This window comes from Cetorhinus maximus, chromosome 11 (assembly GCF_964194155.1).
Source record: "Cetorhinus maximus chromosome 11, sCetMax3.hap1.1, whole genome shotgun sequence".
In the NCBI taxonomy this organism is placed as follows: domain Eukaryota; kingdom Metazoa; phylum Chordata; class Chondrichthyes; order Lamniformes; family Cetorhinidae; genus Cetorhinus; species Cetorhinus maximus.
Window position 1 is genome coordinate 100,293,642 of NC_135889.1, and position 12,960 is coordinate 100,306,601.

General features: G+C 42.0%; 1 protein-coding gene across 4 annotated transcripts in view; it reads right to left on the bottom strand.

Moving 5' to 3' along the window:
- The window catches only part of zeb2b (zinc finger E-box binding homeobox 2b), a 133,820-nt gene that overhangs the window by 38,977 nt on the left and 81,883 nt on the right, over window positions 1–12,960 (bottom strand). For all 4 annotated transcript variants that reach the window (XM_078552512.1, XM_078552513.1, XM_078552510.1 and 1 more), the window contains one exon: window positions 4,779–5,036. In XM_078552512.1, the coding sequence (XP_078408638.1) occupies window positions 4,779–4,917 (139 nt within the window). In that variant the 5' untranslated portion in view covers window positions 4,918–5,036. The remainder of the gene's footprint in view (window positions 1–4,778; window positions 5,037–12,960) is intronic.

Consider the following 12,960-nt stretch of genomic DNA (forward strand, 5'->3'; position numbering starts at 1 on the left):
TGGGGGACAGCACAGGCTGGCGGTAGGCCATGGTATTCTTAAACTCACAACTAGATCAAAAAAGATGTGAGCCATATTTTGAAATCATTGCTGGGCCAAATGGGTGTGCACTGTCTATTTGAACCTCAAAATTCCAACTGGGGACCAAAGTGCATTTCAAGGGCCTATCACTACAGACAGGCAGGTGCTTGAGCCACCCATCAGAAGGCCCCCTCCAATATTGTGGCTGTCAGAGTGCACCTACACCTCTCCTCCTTAGGTACCATGCCCTGAGAGGGCATTGGCAACCATGGATATGTTGATCCATGATTATTCTTGGCAGCGTACTGCAGCGGTTTGCCGTTGCCTTCTGCAGATGGCTGACCAGGAATCTCTCAGGCTTTTACCACCTGCCATTGGTGTAGATTGGTAGGATTTACAAGTTGATACTTAACCTGTTTGACTGCATTATGAACACACTTTCCTTGGTCATCAAGTGGGAGTGGGACTTGAACCCAGAGCTTCTGACTCAGAGATAGGTGTGCAACAAAATTGGGACCACTTTTTCCTAAAGAGTAGCAATCAGAAGCTGGAATCTATGCTGACCTTTTGCCTGCTCAGCCAGGAGCATTATGGCCAATTAAAATGGTCCTGGTTGATTAAATCTGGAACTTTCCTTGTCAATTAGTTTTTTTTTCAATTCTTATTGAATGTTTCTGTATTGACATTGATAGGTCGTCCATTGTAAAACAGGATCAGGATCAGAATTATCTAAAGTCTCACAGCAGCAAATAGTGTACATACATATATATACATTATATATATATATATATAAAATATGTATATAGATATACCATTGAATGGTGACAGTTCAACAATGGTCACAAACCTAAGGGGTTCAGATAGGACAAGAATCACAGCACTGGCACTGTCAGTGTACTCAAACACAAAAACAAAATACTGTGGATGCTGGAAATCTGAAATAAAAACAGAAAATGCTGGAAATACTCAGCAGATTGACAGCTTCTGCGAAGAGAGAAACAGAGTTAATGCTTCAAGTCAAAGACTTTTCATCAGAACTGGGAAAAGTTAGAAATGCAATGGGTTTTAAGCAAGTGAAAGGGGGGAGGGCAGAAAAAAGAACAAAAGGAAAGGTCTGTGATAAGGCGGAAGGCAGAAGGAGAGATTTAATGACAAAAGAGTTGGGGGTGCAGGGCCAAAGGGAGTGGTAATGGGACAAGTGAAGGAACAAAAGATGTGTCTAGAGGAGGTGTCAGTGTCAGAACGATGAACAGCTGTCATCTCAAAGCAAAAACAAGAGAAAGACGAGAGTAAAACCAAAACCTGCAAATAAAAAGGAAACAAAATGGGGGCAAGATTATGGTCTGAAATTGTTGAACTCAGTGTTGAGCCCAGAAGGCTGGAAAGTGCCTAATCGAAAGATTAGGTGCTGTTCCTCAAACTTACTTTGAGATTCATTGGAACACTGCAGGAGGCCGAGGGCAGAAAGGTCAGTATGAGAGCCAGGTGGAGCACCTTGTACTCACCCTGGCTAGGTCCCCATGTGCTGTGTCAGAAACAGTAGACCAGCCAAACATACTTGCGAGCTCCTACAAATTAATACAAATCACAATCAACCTCCGGGCAAGTAATGCAATCATGGGATTGACAACGCATAGCTATGACAATCATCATGATTTATGTACAGTATATTAAAAGTTTTGAGTGTTGGTGTTATGCTTATTCCTGGTGTCAGGATTTTCAATGTCACATCACATGTTATGCCTGGGTATAACAGTTTAAGCTACATGGTTTGTATGTCTATCATTACAACTAACCACTATTCTCCCAAACGCATGCCCACAGATTTGTTTCATGTTCTCTCTCCAATGCCCAGCCTGAGTCCCTAGCCAGTTCTCTCAGTCAACCCAGCATTGCAAAACTCACCTGCAGTCCTAGCCAAATGTTTGTCCCAATCTGGAGACCCCCAACCCAGAATCTACCGGTCTAAAGCTCTCGCCCAAATGGTGGCCTTCTACCTCCCATCATTCTGTCTCCCTGAAGTGGAAGAGGTGAAAAGGGAGAGAGATAGAAACAGAAAGAGAAAGAAAGTGAGCAGAACTAGTGAGAGCGAGCAAGAGATAGAGCAGAACTAGTGAGAGCGAGCAAGAGATAGAGCAGAAATAGGGAGAAAGAAAGCGGGAGATGCAACAACAGAAAGTGACAGACAATGGTGAGATTGTGGAATTCACTGCCACATGGAGTGATTGAAGCAAGCAGCATTGACAGACTAAAGGGAAGGCTTGATGCATACATAAGGTTAAGGTTTGAGGGTAAGGCAAGATGAGGTTATTGAAGTGGGAGGAGGCTTGTGTGGAATATAAACATCAGCATTGACCTACATGACCGAGTGGACTATTTCTGTGCTGTAGACTCCATGTAATTCTATATGAGCAAAAGTCTCTTCTGATGAACCACAAAGTAGTACCACTAGAGATCTATTAGTTTTAGCATTAAAGATATCAGCTCATTCAACAATAATTGAATTTTTGAAATTTCTTGTAGCCGAATTATATTTTTCATTGGAAGATATGACTACAGCCTGGTCGATGAGGTGCTTGCTAATTGCTATTTCATTCCACACCCAATTGTACGCATGGGGCTGAATTTTATCGGGTTTCATGGCCCCCACCCCGCCCCCAGCTAAAAGGTCGGGGCGAGCCACCCAGCAGAAAGGCTGCTGTGCAGTTTGGCTGTTAATAGACTAGAGGTGGGATTCCTGCCCCTCAGGGACAGGAAGCCTGACCTCAGAGAGCTTCTGGCCAATCAGAAGCCTGTAGCTCTCCAATACTAGCAGTGCCACCAAAGGCCGTGGCCAATGCCAATACTGCACTCGTGGCTTGAGGTGACATTTCGCTCTGGATCATTTGGGGTCTCGCCAAACCCCGGTGAGTGGGGTGGTGGGGGGCAGAGTTTGAGATGTCATGGGGGGGGGCGCAGTGGCGGGGCAGAAGAGCCTGGAGGGAGTAACACCTTGAGGGGTCCTCCCATGGGTCCAGGGGACCCATTAAGGAGAGACTCCCGCCTGCTACCAGCCCGTACAGGGAAATCTGCCAGGCTGGCTGCTTGGGGTGGACCTCTCCTACAGTCAGTTAAATCCTGACAGCGGTGGGATGAGGCCCTTATATAGACATTAATGGCCCACTTAATGGCCTCAATTGGCCCACAGGGGGATGGAGCGCCTAGCATCACCCCCACCGCTGATGAAATTGCAGTGGTGACTGGGGCAGGGGGGTAGGCAGCAGCCAAACCATCCATTGGATTTTACATGCCCCCCCTGGCCATCAAACCCACTAGCTGGGGGGGGCATAAAATCCAGCCCATTATATCCTATTGTATTTTAGACTAAGGACTCCCCAGCAAAGCTTGATAACAGGCTAAGCAACTTTGTATCCACAAACGCAGTCTTGGGCAATGTCTTCTCCTCAAAAGGTCTCAGATCATATCCCTTAAAAAAAAAATCCAAAAATAGTTTTGTTTTTAAAAAATGATTTTACCACTTAATGCTGATAATACCAGCTGGAGCTCTGGAGGAGTTGTGGAATCAGAGTGTTTAAGGAAACACAATTAACAGATAGTTGGGTGCTTTAATGTACATGTCAGCTGTGTTCATTCTCACTGATTCTGCTCTTGCACTAGGGCTCAGCAATTCCTCCAGACTGACTCCCTTGCTGATGTCATCTGTAATCTCCATTCCAACAAAAAAAATCAAAAATTAACAGAAATAAAGACAAGTCATTCAACTTAATGATTATTCTTTGCAACTGTTTGATCTGTAAAAGGCAGCTTCCTTGACTCTTAAGAGCCTGGTTTTGTTTTCTTGGTACTTGTATGCTTGTTTTCTATACTGTATATGGCAAAACTCATGAAGGACTGTCATTAGAATACTTTGATGAGGCACTGCAGTCTGGAATGATCCATTCAGCAAACAAATAGACCAATAAGTAGAGTGGATTTAAAGTAAATGTTGGGAGAATGGCATTATCCTGCATTTTATTTTCGACTGCTCTTTGACATAAATTGGAATCAATAGTATGGCATTCTGTGAATACAGAAAATGTGAAGCAGATGCGCACCAGCAAATAACTTGAAAATAAAATTGTAGCCATTTAATAAATAAAAATAAATGTTTTTTTAACATTTGCTTTTAAAGTATGTTGAGCTCAAAGTCACAGTTGGAATTGTAATTTGTTTGAAATTTTCTTTAAGCATGCCGTAATGGAGGTAGCGCTGACCTCCATTCTGCACCTCTAGTGTGCAGATCTTCGATTGACAGGAATTAGTGTAAGGAGTTTTTAATGTCACCTCACAGCAACCAGAACGCAGTGTTAAACTTTAACCTTTAAACAAGATGGTAAAGTAATGTTCCTTCGCTTTAATTAAACAACAATAACTGCATCTGCACTACTCCCCAATGTTATTCTTTAATTAAACTCAACACATCAGGTAGGTACAAGATTCATAAAACTGACAGCAGAGCTCTTTTACGAGTTTGACCTCTGGATTATAGAACTACATTGGCTTTTGAAGGGTGCCACCAAATTACATATTTAACAATGGTTGAATCATCACGTAATGCGTAACATTTAGAACATAAAACATCTGTAGCACATTCCTCTGCCTAACCAGCATGTTGAGTCAAATGAATTAGAATGAAGAATTTGGCGTTACGGACAACCTCATATATTTTAATATTTCCAGAGTGAAGATCCAATAAGCAGTCCAGAAGCCAGACTTACCAGTACCGTCTATTGAGACTGGTAGTGTCTCCCTGCTGTGCCAGGTGTGTTCTGTGCCGCAGTCCCTCTTCTCACCTTCCTCGTCCTCCCTTGGCAACAGTACTTGGTTTCCATGTGGGGAAGAATCGTGGTTGGGCATAGTCACTGGACTGGAATCTCTGTCCAGGGCATTAATAATACTGTCATCTTCTGCAATGTGAAGCTTGTCTTCGTCATCTGTTTCTGAACCCGTATCCACTACATTCTCATAATTCAAAACTGAAAGAGAGAAAAATAATCAGAAGATTATAGAGTTACAAAAATGTAGATGAAACCATTGCTTTTATGAAGGTCAAGTGACCAAAAAGCTCTTCCGTTCCTGTGCTTTCTCAAACCTAGCCCATCTCCTTTTCCATATGAATTCCTCCAACCCAGACCTAGCACCTGTGTCCCACTTCCCAAATTTTTGAAAGCACTGACAAAACATGCCGAATAAGCTTAAAAACATGCTTCAAATGTCAGAACAGCTCAAGAACCAAAATAAACCAGTTTATTTTACCACACAGACCTGATGTACTTGCACCAGCATTCCTTAAAATAGACAGTTTATAAATAAGGTCTTTGAACTGAATTGAAGGTGGCTGCTTCTGCATTAGCTTGCCTTCCCAGTCATTCACTGTGCATGGTAGTACATAAATTGTCCACTTTACCACTAGACAAGAAAGATTAGAGCAATAAACACAGGGACATTAGTTTAGCTAGAGCAACATACCATCAGTTACACACATACAGACACAACACTGACAAAAACTGGTTAAACCCGCTCATAAGAAACACACACACACACATACACACAGGCAGGGCAGAATTTAATGTATGCGACAGAGGTCTTGCCTGCTGGGTAGAGAGCTGGTGAAAGATCCGTGTTGCCTCTTTTCGGGAAGGCTTACCACATTAAGTGACAATTAACTCGGCAGCGGTGGGCATTCCCTGGGATCAAGGACCCTGGGAGTGGAAATCTCGCCCACCAAGAGCTGCCAGCCAATCAGAGGCTGGCAGCTTTTCATTGTTCAGCAGCACCATCGGGGAGGTGGTGACTGCTGCCAGTAATGCACACATCCAAGGCCCAGGTTCGCTGAGTGGACCAGGCCACAAGTGATTGATGGCAGGAGGGGGATTATGGTTTGGGGGTCATGGGGGACAGGGATCGGCAGCAATGTCAGGGGTGTGGCACTCAATGGGTTACATCCGCCCCCCCCTCCAGCCTTCCCAATGCTGGGTTCCTCAAGAAGCACTTTGAAAGAGGGCTCCCTCACCTTCCCCACCTCACCCCACAGGAAGCCCGCAAACAACTCCGATAGGGTTTGCCTTTTGGGCTTCCCACAAGATATTTTCCCCGCCTGCCGTTGGGTGAATGCTGCAGTCGCAGGATGAGGCCCTTAATTGCCCACTTAAGGGCCTCAACAGGCATTGGTGCAGGAAGGCTGTCCATGGGCCTTCCTGTCAGGGACAATCAGGGGAGAGGGAAGGTGGCATCTACCCGCAACCCCCCTGCCTGATTAGATGCTCTCCCATTACCAAAAACACCGCAGGGAAGGGCATTAAATTCCTTGCGCGCACACACACACACATGGAAGGAAGAGAAACATCTCCAGCTAAATCTCAAAGTTTTCAGGTTCATTTTGATTTCTTATGCTCTTAATAAAGAAATCCTTAGGTTTTATCAACTGAACTATCTCAAGTGGCTCTTGCCAGCTATCAGATTATACAGGAGTGGCAGGAACAGAATTCTGCTTGTATCAGGTTTAGAATCCTCCTCTCATGAATTTGTGAAACATTGAAATCATTTCTATTTACAACTCTTGCTTTCCAGGCCTTGATATCTGCTTCTTTTCCTGCTTCTGGAAGGCTTGCTGTTTATTATTTTGTTAAGGAGAGTAACAAAAATAGTTTTAAAAATATATATATGTATAGCTGGGACAAAAAATTACACTGTGCATATCTACTCATAATATGATCTTTGTATAATCCGCGGGCCTGCACTTGCCTTCCCAACAACTGCACAACAGGTGCAAATTAAAATGAAAACGACAGTGAAGTTGGGCAAACAGAAATGCTGACCTGGTTTGAATACCAATTGACGGGCGAAACAAAACCTTTTCAAAGAGGTGTGACCACAAGGGTTTAGGCAAGTTCAGGCTGGGTAATGCCCTTTGAAAATAAATGATTTTTTTTTTAAAAGGGAATATTCGTCTTCACTCTAGCTGTGTGGTCCAGATATACCTTGGCACAATTGACTGTGCCCTTCCTTTGCAACGGTAGTTTAACCATTTCTTAGCAACGTGCCGAAGATTCTTTATTGCACAAGGGTTCAAGGCTTCACTGGATATATTTGTCTCGGGCTACAACAAAAGGTCTGAGTCCTGGGAAGCTATCAACCCACCCCCTAAAAACTGGTCTCTGGGTGCAAGAGAAATAAAGAGAGGTCTTGAAGGGGTGAATAAAATTATCTAAGGCTGGACAAGCATTAAAAGGCTTTTTATTCCATAAAAAACATGCCTTTTAAGGTCTTTTGCTTGTCCACAGCATTCTCTCTGAATAACACGTGAAGGTTCCCGATGCAGTGTGATTCAAATATTTTAGAGAAAAGAGGATAAATGATTAATCACTAGCTACTGCACTCACAAATATCAGCACAAGCTAAACAAGCAATGAAGTCATGTCTCGGTGTAGGGGCAGCAGCAGAACATATATCACCCTCAAAGGGCAACAATACTTTCCGAACCTGCAAGACCTGGGCGACAGTAAATATTGTTCACTTCATAAATACCAATCTCAATCCTGACAAGAATCTCTCCTCTGAGCAATAAGCTCAAACCCCAGCACCAGCGACTGGCTCAAAGACCTCACTAAGACTGTGGGAAAGATATAACAATAGTGCTTCGTTGAACATTAGCATTTTATTGCACTGATAAACTCAGTACCCCTACTCAGGCAAGTACAAATGATACTGAAATTATCCTCCTTTGTTTTTAACAAAGCAGAAAGCAGATTGGCAGTGAATTCACTCCTGGTATATGTTACCTGAAGGCTATTTATTTAATAACTTATGCAAACCTCCAGAATTGTAATTAAAGCAGTTTACAAAAATGGGAAATGGTCTGCCTAGAAACCTTGAAATCAAAATCAGTTTCCCTTAATTGACAGGAATATGTGCATTTCAGCTAAAATAACTATAAATAAGTATTGGACCTTTTTTTTTCCATTTCAAAATGAACAGAAATGTTAATCCTCCTTTTTATTTCACTCTGGTTAAAGCAAAACCAAGCTGGCCTTCCGCAGTCACTATTGTGACTTTGTTAAAAGTATTGTCTACGTCTGATCTAAAATGGGCCATTTCTCACATGTGGCTCCTCTAGATTTACCCAAGGGCCACCACAGAGGCTTTAGTCATCAAGCTGTAAGTTGGCACCAGCACAGGGTATTACTTCAACCTACAAAGAAGTGGGTGCCTGAAGAATTCTTCAGAGTTATTTTGTAAACACTCATATGAGAGAGAGGGAGAGAGAGAGAAAGAGATGTCCAGTTGCTGGCTAAGAATAAACAATGGCCCCATATTAGTCTCTGGACAATGTGAAACGGCTGCCAAGTGAATAGCTGTGATGGATGCCAATAAAAATGCAGAAATTTCAAAGGGATCCATGGAGGGGTTTCTGTCGTGGTCACCTTGTCTTGTGGTCATTTTAGTTAAGCCCAAAAGGTACTGGGTTTACAGTAATCTAACTGGCTTTCCTCTATACTCAAAGAAAAAGCTCAGTAAAAATGTTTCAATAAAAAACTAAATTTACGCAATTCTTGTTCGTGTAGAAATGTTTTAATGCATTTACTAATGTGTAGACATAGCTTTAACAGTAATGCCCCACAAAAACAGATTTCTGAATGGAATGTTTGACTGAAGGGGAGGGTAGTGAGTCCGGCAATTCAAATATGTTTTGTTTTACCTGCCACATTGTTTATGGTGACAAATATTAATGCTGATATTCTGATGGTGTAGGTCATTGCACTACACCAGAAGTGGACATTCCAGGAAAATTAAAATAAATACACTAACAGGACTGCAGGCTCCGATGGGATAAAACCCATATCAACTTTACTTTAAAATTAAAGGAATAAAATCGCAAGGTTAAAAAAATTGCCACGCACGCAGATAGGATTGTGTACTCTGATTCTCCTCTGGTAAAAGAATCAGAAAATATAATTTGAGTTTACATCATGCTACAAGTCATGCTGAAATATAAATAAATAATGCCATAAGTATGATTTTGACCCAGCATGCACCAATGTCCCATCAAGACTATATTAACACAGGCCATCATTTTATTATGTCATTTTAAGCCACAATACAGATGCTCTCATATGTGCAGAAAAATGTTTGCCTAAACTACTCCTTCCGCCCTTCTCACTGACGTACGATTTATATGAAATAAAACAAAGTAAATATATTTTTGAAGGTTACGTGTGCTTTTGTCCTGTATTTGTTTTTCTCTTTCCAAACCATACAGTCTGATAAGATAAAATGTTTCAATGGGAACAGACTTACTGTGCACTTTAAGGCTGCAGTGTTCCTGAAACATTTTTCTCAACTATAGAAATTCAAGTTCAGCCAGCCTACATGAACTAAATGACTTTAGTGAGATTGTCCAAAAAACAATTATCTGGCTGCTTTTGCAGAAGGTTGGCTTGATAAAGAAGCCAGCACCACCTCAAAATGGCTTTATTCCATGCAGATAAAAGGGTTTCATAGCTACCTCTTTAAAGAGGTAATTTTTGGGCAAGGTGATGAAAATTAAGGGTTATAAGGGCAATTTGTCTTCATAACACTGTTGTTTAATAAACTGTTTTTCATTTGTTTGTAAATGTGCAAAACATGTTCAATGCAACATTGCATCACCAGCAATTGATATCATCATTATCGTAGAAATGACACACGACTCTTCTCCCTTTGCAAACAAAAAGAGATTTGGCAAACAGTTTTTCTCTTTATTTCATTCAGTGCTCACATGCCTTGTATGGACATTATACACCCACTTACTGCTTTGGTGAAAATGTCCAGAATGTCAGATCTGAAGCCCTCCTTATCTCAGTACTACACAGAACTACATGGAATGTACAGAACAGAAACACGCTGTAAAGCCCAACTCATGGTGTTTATGCTCCATATGAGCCTCCTCCCACCTGCCTTCATCTAACCAGATCTGTAAATCCTTCTATTACTTCCTCCCAAGTACTGGTACAACTGTGACAAGGCATAGTGAACTCAAAAGGGCAACTTTAAAAGCTTATTTAATTCTTTTCCCACCCCTCCATCAAAATGTGGGGCAAAGTCAGGTGAATGGATATTTCACATTTGCACCCCACTCCCCTCATCTCCACACCCCTTCCCATATAAAGACATTCTTTAGAATGTGCTAGTCACAATCATCAATAAAATATACCTTATTATCAGCTTCCTTACTGTTTTCTCTGACTTGTTTGATCAGGTACAAATCTGGGAGCTGAGGGGGAAGGTATGACAGCTCTTAAGTACCTTTAGGTTTTGAGCCTGGGAAGATGTTAGAATGTAGGTGTATGATAAATGCAATTTTTGGGAGTCAGTCAGCAAATTGCATTTGGACATTTCAAAGGACTTGTTTGTGGGCCGAATACACTTAAGCTTGCATTCCTTTCTGCTAACTTATTCATCAAAGAGGGTTAAAATTCAGCCTACATTACATTGATTAATTTCTCCCCCAATCGCTGCCCCCAACATTTTCTTAAAGAGTGTTGTCTGTCTCTATGTCTGGGATTTTCCAGCCCTGTCATGGTAGGATCTGCCGTGGGAAATTCGGCGGCCCAGCCAAAAGCTCATTGAATTTTTGCAGGCCCGGACAATCCCGCCCGATACCTCTGGCCAGGCATTTGGACTGTTGATCCTGACTGGTCCACAGAAGTCCATCATCAGATAATGGAAGAGCTGACTGAGTGAGGTAAGTCACTCCTTTATCTTCCCCCATTCCCCAAGATGAAATGCTCCAATATGACCTGTTGATCCATCTAACAGCTCAGCTCAGAGCTCCCAATGAAGCTAAGAGAGTGTGAATGACAGACAGCGCAGGGCAGGCCTAGTTGATGCTGCTCCCTCCGTGAGTTAGGTACTTATGCATCTCTGCTATTGTGCTGCTGCAGGACCTATATAACAATAATGCACCTTGCCAAAATACTTTGTACAACTTACTAATCTTGTGCAATGCAGACAACAATTTTGATAAAATGCACAACCTTCAAAATGGCCCAGGGCTTTCGAATAATGATGGTGCCCAAATGACACCCCTGCTGCACCACAAGGTGAGTACATTCAGCAACCAATATAATGACGTTCACGCTCAGCAAAGACGTCATTGTGCCAAACTGTTTCCTGACTTGTGATCAAGCAAATTAGATGGCATGGGGGCATCAAGTGTGAAGATAACACATTAATTGCAGGCTTGTAAATAGAGCTGGCAGCTGATTCAATTGTCTTCAACTGAATGGAGTTTAAATAAATTTAACAAGGGTCAAATGCTGAGGAAGAAAAGTAAAAATTGAATGTTGTAAAGGTCTGATCTACTTCAAAGTGTTAAACCTCCTGGCTTTTTTAAAGATCATCATCTTTATATGTCAGCCCAGGCAGCAATTCTTCCCCCAGAAAACCCAGCAACTTTAAATTATGATAAAAGCATTTCCTAAATATATTCTTTCTTTACTAAATACTGAAAGAAGAGATTGAAGTTTTTACATCAAAGGCTATCACACTTTTTTTCTTAAGTATTCCTATTCTCTAGTGTAGCTCTCAGTTGCCTTCACTTGCACTCAGCACCATGCTTTATGCTCCCAAAGGGAACAGTACCTGAACCTTTGGATCATCTACATTTCAAGACCTCAAGTCAATCCTGGGTTTAACGTTGATTAATGTGCATGCAAATTGCAGCAGGCAGCATTGGAACGAAAGATCATTTTTTTTTAGTGTATCAGTAGTAAAATCACTTAAAGCTGACCAGCAAAACTCTCCAAAAAGCCTTTTCAATAAATTATCAATCAAGCCCAGAATACTAATAATGATTTATAGTTCAGCCAGCTCTTCAGAGCTCTTTTGTTTCCACTAAGGCATAAACATTACATCCAAGAGCAACAGTAATGAAAGTCACTCAGCCAGATTCGCCTTCAGCCTTTTCCTCAGTGAATCTCAACTTTCACTGAAACTTCCTTTACAAAATTGCTTATACAGGCGGTGACTAAAATCAAATCATACCTTTAACTGAAGAAATGACAGCTGGGTCCGTAAGGAAATGGTTTACTGCAAATAAGCCCTCATGGTCCCAAGCAGCTAGAGGCCCGAAACAAACACCTTCCATCAGCAGCAGAACAATTTTTTAAAAGATTCCAAAGTTCACTTCTGGTTGGGGCAGCCTATGCTCAAATGCCTTGTAATCCTCATCATATTTAGCTCTGGTGCTGAGAATTAACAAGAACCTTCTCTGTCTGGCACGGCTAACAGGCAATGTGTTGCTTTCTAGCCCATCCGTTGCAGGGGATGGACATGGACATTCACCTGATTGGATGGAGGCAATTTGTTGTGCTTTAAAAAAGAGAGATTTGGAAGTATGTTAATCACCTGAATGGCTCAAAGGGGAGGTGTGCGCATTTGCAAATTGGAAATGAGGTCATTGTCTGCTTGGTTTCCAAGGGGCGTTGGGTGTTGTTAAAGTGACAAAGATGCAGCTGACTGTATCGGGCTCACCTAACAACCCACCAAACTGGGCAAGAAGTGACAGAAGTGAAAGGCACAGAAGCAGACGCTTGATACATTACGGGGCCTGCTTTGTGGCAGGGAAAACAAGCACAAAAGCAGGAAATTCAGTGATGTGTAAATGGAACAATGAGTAGGGAAAAATTCAATAATTTCTGTCAGGAGGCATTGACTGAAGCTGGACTTTAATTGAATTAAAGTCCCATTATTTGTTCAATCCTGAGCAACAGGCTAGCAAAGCAAGGTTTGCTCTACTGTTCTGAGGTACCAACCTTCCTCACCCCGTAATACTCAGCCATCTGTGCACACATCCACACATGTTCTATCTCACGACAATTGCACTGGGCCCCTATCAAGCAAGGACGCCAAAAAACACAC